This window comes from Oryzias melastigma, linkage group LG24 (assembly GCF_002922805.2).
Source record: "Oryzias melastigma strain HK-1 linkage group LG24, ASM292280v2, whole genome shotgun sequence".
NCBI lineage: Eukaryota > Metazoa > Chordata > Actinopteri > Beloniformes > Adrianichthyidae > Oryzias > Oryzias melastigma.
The window spans coordinates 183682-189205 of NC_050535.1; the positions used below are offsets into that span (position 1 = coordinate 183682).

General features: G+C 50.4%; 1 protein-coding gene across 1 annotated transcript in view; it reads right to left on the bottom strand.

Moving 5' to 3' along the window:
* Positions 1 to 257: 257 nt before the first annotated feature.
* Positions 258 to 5524, bottom strand: part of ift172 (intraflagellar transport 172) — a gene marked incomplete in the record, with an annotated part of 20636 nt that continues 15369 nt past the window's right edge. The window contains 13 exon segments of the mRNA XM_024290972.2: positions 258 to 604; positions 1091 to 1182; positions 1984 to 2137; positions 2973 to 3071; positions 3153 to 3212; positions 3816 to 3911; positions 4006 to 4125; positions 4196 to 4306; positions 4374 to 4490; positions 4581 to 4667; positions 4740 to 4803; positions 4885 to 4994; positions 5070 to 5168. Coding sequence (XP_024146740.1) covers positions 515 to 604; positions 1091 to 1182; positions 1984 to 2137; positions 2973 to 3071; positions 3153 to 3212; positions 3816 to 3911; positions 4006 to 4125; positions 4196 to 4306; positions 4374 to 4490; positions 4581 to 4667; positions 4740 to 4803; positions 4885 to 4994; positions 5070 to 5168 — 1299 coding nt within the window.

A 5524-nucleotide genomic window follows, 5' to 3' on the forward strand; every position in this document is an offset into this window, starting at 1 on the left:
AAATTGAAGCTTAAAAAGCCAAATTATACTTTAGACATTAGATTAGTTAAAAGCACATTTTTGTATTTAATGTCCTGATGATTTCGTTCTTTCATTTTTTAGTTTTGTATAGAATTATTTTAATCATAAACACATTTTTCAGGAAAACATTTCATCCTTTTTCTTTGATGTTTCATTGATGTCATCAAATAAAAACGTTTCTGATCAAATGAAACATGGAACTGTCTCTTCTTCTGTGTGAACATGAATGTTTGTGCTCCAGACTGAACTCTTTATTGAAAAGCAACAAATAATAAAACAAACACATTTTCTCCTTCAATTTATGAAAAGCTTTTCATCAGAATTCATTTAATAAATAAAATTTTTTATAACAACAAGGCAAACATTACCAACATCTTAGTTTTAAACTCCAACCTCCTGAACATGAAAGTTAGATGAAAATATTGTATTTCTGAGTCAGACGTTTGGTCCCTGCTGCCGGAGGAGAACGTTCAGAGGAAGACGCCGGAGCCCATCAGTGGAAGAAGAGGTCAGAGGCCGGCAGGCCGCCACACCACAGCCCGATGAAGCTCAGGACATCCTGGCACTCGGGACTGTGACTCGTCTGCAGACACAAATACAACACAGTCTGTCCACAGCTGCCCAGCCAGCAAGGCCTAGTGGGCCCCACATGGTTCAAAAGTGGGCAGAGAATGTGGGCCCCAATTGGGTTTGTCCACAGTTTCCGTGGTGGCCCAGCTGTGTTGGCCCACATTGGCTTTGCTGCCTAGGGACTGGAGGCCTGGACAGCGACCCTGCTAGCTCTGCTGACTCCTGGGCGGTAGCACTTGCCTGCTTTGCCGGACCCCGGGGACCGGAACTCGCTACGCTGTCCACCGGGCGACTGGCTAGCATAGCCACCGAAGCTAATGTGGGCAAACACAGCTGGGGCCACCATGGAAACTTTTGAACCATGTGGGGCCCACTAGGCCTTGGTGGCTGGGCGTGGGTCCAAGACGCTAAACGCTGCCCTTAATTATTCTTTCCTCCTATGAGGGCGGAGCTTTGACTTAAGGACCGCCTACAGAAATGGGATCAGAACTGTTCTCACCTTCGTCACCATCACAAACCGGTTCCAGTCCTCCTTGTTGGCCATCTTCCCAGACACGGAAAACTGGATGTTATTCCCGAGAACCGGATATCCTGAAAGCAGAACATCCAAACATTCATCAGGAAAAACCCGGAGCGTCTGCAGTGGAACGGGACTTATGGGAAGAAAAGATTTGTTTCTTAAAAATGAAAAGCACAAAAGCTGATGGAACGACGGGTAAGAGTTCAACCTTAAACAAACTCTTAGAAACATCCATCCATCTTCTAAACTCCCTTTTCTCTGGTTCAGGGTCACAGAATGCTGGAGCCTATCCAGTCCATATCAGGGTCAGAATCATCAAAGAACCTCTGAATCCTGTTTCTGGACTGACAACCTGACATGTAAACTGAAAGAAGCCAGCAGGGATTTGGACCAGGACCTTCTCACTGCAGAAGCTGCGTTTGCTCTGAAACGTTCAGTCTGCACTGGAGGATCTGCACTACCACAGCCGAGCACTAGATGGCAGTAGAGGTTCTGTGGCTGTAGCTGGAGGATGTGAAACACTGAGCGACCTGCAGGTTGATGGAAAGTGAGATCTTCTCTCAAAATCTCAGAAGAAACTCCACGATATTTGAATAGAAGCAGAATAATCCAGATTATACCAGCAGGGACCTAACAGGTGGAGATTCAGCCAGGGCCTAACAGGGGTGTGAGGGGGCTAACCACTACACCCACGGGGCATACAGCCCACAGGGGTGTAGGGGTTGTACTCAAATGTCAGTTTGGTTTATAAAATCAAACTCAACTGAAACGCTTGTTGGTTCTCATAATCCCATCACTGCAGAGTGTTTGAATCAATCCGACTATAATGAAGATGCTGAGTCTACCAGAGTAACCGATGGTAGCCGCGTTACCTGTGAGAACACACGGAAGTGAGCGAAGGCCGCTGCCTGCAGCCACCAGGGAACCTTCAAAGGTGTTCCTCTCATCACGAGGAAGAACCCGCTCCACCTGCCGGTCCATGGATACCGTCAGAACCCAGCTCCTCACCTGGTCCTGCTGAGTGTCCTGAGAGGCACAAACGCAACGTTGTATTTTACCTTTGCAGAACGTAGGACTTCATCTGTATGGAACGTTCCACTTTATCTGTGCGGAACGTTCCACTTCATCTGTGCGGAACGTTCCGCTTCATCTGTGCGGAACGTTCCACTTCCTCTGTGCAGAACGTTCCACTTCATCTGTGCGGAACGTTCCACTTCATCTGTGCGGAACGTTCCACTTCATCTGTGCGGAACGTTCCACTTCATCTGTATGGAACGTTCCACTTCATCTGTGCGTTCCATGTGTACATTCACACATCTCTACAGATTGAACACACCTCTCCGTTCTTCTTCACGTCTGTCTCATGGTTGAAAACCTTCCATCATTAGAGGACTTTTTGTTTGAGCTCCATCACAAACGCTGAAGGAGAACAAACTGTTTTTCTCCGTTTTTCTGAAGATCATCTCAAACTGCTGAGCGGGTGAGAGACTTTTCTCCGTCACAAGTCCATGAGGAGGTCTGGTTTCTGTTTCAGCCTCTAAACCTGATGGGAAGAACTGGATAAGTTCTTGTGACTTGATTACAACATGGAGATAATGTGGGAATTCAAGTCTTTAAATGTATTTATCAGAGTTATACAACGGGAGGACGCTGTACTTCAGGCGGTTCCTTCCACCCTGCAGCTGCAGACTGAGAGGAATCCATCATGAGGCTGACGATCAGCTGACATGAGGAGATCATGAATTTCCACCTCCTGCATTTGTCCTGATTTGCAACAGAGGACTGTGACACTAACTCCCCCAGATCCATTATAGGAGGGCAGGATATTGTCTCATCCATCAGAGAGGGGGCGGGGTCTTACTGTGACACAGAGCTGTGAGGGAAGAGGAACATCCAGGGGAATGTCCGTGTCCATGAAGTTCATGTGGTTCAGAGCGTTTTCACTGTCGCCCTCGATGACCTGCAGAGAGAAGACTCTGGACCTTTAGAAACTGATGGGAGGTTTGAACGTTTCAGGTGTTTCTGAGGCTTCAGAGCTTACATCACACAGGTCCAGGAAGTGGTTCAGAAAGATGAAGGCCATGCTCTCCCAGCCAGCTTCCTGCAGAGGAAGAAGGTTCTCAAGGACAGAGCCGACCCGGTCCGCTCCTCGTCTGAGAAGCAGGAGCAGACGTGGAACGACCACTCCTCGTCTGTTCCTCATCTGAGAGTGAGGAGCAGACGTGGAACGACGGTTCCTCGTCTGCTCCTCGTCTGAGAAGCAGGAGCAGAGTGGAACAACCGGTCCTCGTCTGAGAGTGAGGAGCAGAGTGGAACGACTGTTCCTCGTCTGTTCCTCTTCTGAGAAGCAGGAGCAGACGAGGAACGACCGTTCCTCGTCTGTTCCTCGTCTGAGGGTGAGGAGCAGAGTGGAACGACTGGTCCTCATCTGAGAGCGAGGAGCAGAGTGGAACGACCGTTCCTCGTCTGTTCCTCATCTGAGAGCGAGGAGCAGAGTGGAACGACTGTTCCTCGTCTGAGAGTGAGGAACAGACGAGGAACTACCGTTCCTCGTCTGTTCCTCGTCTGAGGGTGAGGAGCAGAGTGGAACGACTGGTCCTCATCTGAGAGCGAGGAGCAGATGTGGAACGACCGTTCCTCGTCTGTTCCTCACTCTCAGACGAGGAACTGACCCGGCGCCGTTCCATCAGTTCCTCAGGATTACCTTGCAGGCCTTGCCGGCTTCGTAAAAGGCTTTGTCAGCAGGGATGAAGGCGGTGTGCCGCAGCAGAGACACGGACAGCTTTGCTGCGATGGCGACCTGAAATGAAACAGAAGCGGCTTTGATGGGGCGGTTCTTTGTGCGCCAGGATCAGCCGGAATCTGATGGTTCTGCAGGCGTTTGAAGACAGTACCAGCTGCTCCTGGCCTCTGGAGGCGGACCTGGTGGCGCAGTAGTGGGCGATCACCAGCATGTGCTCGAAGTCTTCATGCGCTGGACTGTTGGCTTGGGCTGACATGGACACGTTCTTCACCTGAAACGAAGGACAGATCCGGTTCGTAGGAGCGTCCCTCCACACACCTGAAGGTGTTGAAGACACGGACCAGCTGCAGCAGGAAATCCCGCAGGTTGGCCAGCATGCGGTAGCACTCGGGTCTGTCGTTGTCAGGAAGGCTGATGAGGTCCAGGAACAGACGCTTGTAGATGTTGAAGTTCTGAGCCATTTTCGAGAACCAGAGGTTAGAAAGAGGCGGAGTCAGGGTGGACTCTGCATGAGCGTACCTGTGGGTTAGGTGAGGCTCCGTACTGCAGGTAGAGCTGCAGAGCCCGCTCAGCTCCTCCCTCCCTGATCAGTTGTGTGGCGTACAGAGCCACATACTTGTGGAGAACCTTCAGGTTCTGACAGAACACAGAGGACAGAACCTTCCAGAACCTTCCAGGATGTTACCGCTCGATGTGAAGACATATAAGGTGTAGAGTAACCGGTACCTGCTTGGACGCCGTTTCCAGACATTTGTCCCACTGGCCTCTCTCGGCGTACAGGTCCAGAGCGGCCATCACGTCCACGTCCACCAGCTGAACAGCCGGCAGCAGTTTTGGTTACAGTAGTACTAGCGGTTAAAGTATTAGTACTTGTAGAGTACTCACAGACTCCACCCTGCCCTGGTTCTTCAGGTACTCTTTGTATTTCTGGTCCACATACGACTCCAACCTGCAGAGTGACTGGGGGTTACTTCAGCGTTCTCCTTCATCACTTCCTGTCAGTGAGGAAGAGGAGTGTCTGCGTCGTGACCTGGGCTCCTGCTCCTTGGCAACTCTCTTGGCCTTGTTCCACTCCTCCCCCTCCATGAAGACGTTGATGGCCTCCTGGAACAGGTCCATGCTCAAGTAGAGCTCTGCGGCCTGGATGGAGGAAACACAAACTCCTTCACCATGAAGACATTTGGAGCCGGCGTCCGTGAGCGCGCTTTCACCCACAGCGTTGAACTTCCTCAGCTGGGCGAGGCGCGGGCCGACCACACGGATCACCTCCACGGCTCGGTCTCCGCTCAGGAACTTGATGGACAGCTCTGCTGCCTGGAAACAGGAAGGACACAAAGACGGATCACACGACGGAGTTCTGAGGGGTTTTCCTGAAGGAACCGGAAGAAACGAGGTCGGGTTCTGCTCCAGAGGGATTCGGGTCCATACAGAACCGTATAAGGTCGTTTGAGCCCACAGAGTCAGAACCATCACAACCCAGATAAGAGGATTTAAAGGTGTAAAATCTGGTTAAGCTTCATGTTTCAGGTCAGGAATGAAGTTAAATGATGGAGAAGAAGCTGGAGGGATGTCCACCATGAGCATTAGCAGTGATACTAGTACTAGCATTACTATGTTAGTAGTACTTCAGAACAGTAATGCTAAAACAGGTGGTGTGATGTCACTCCAGG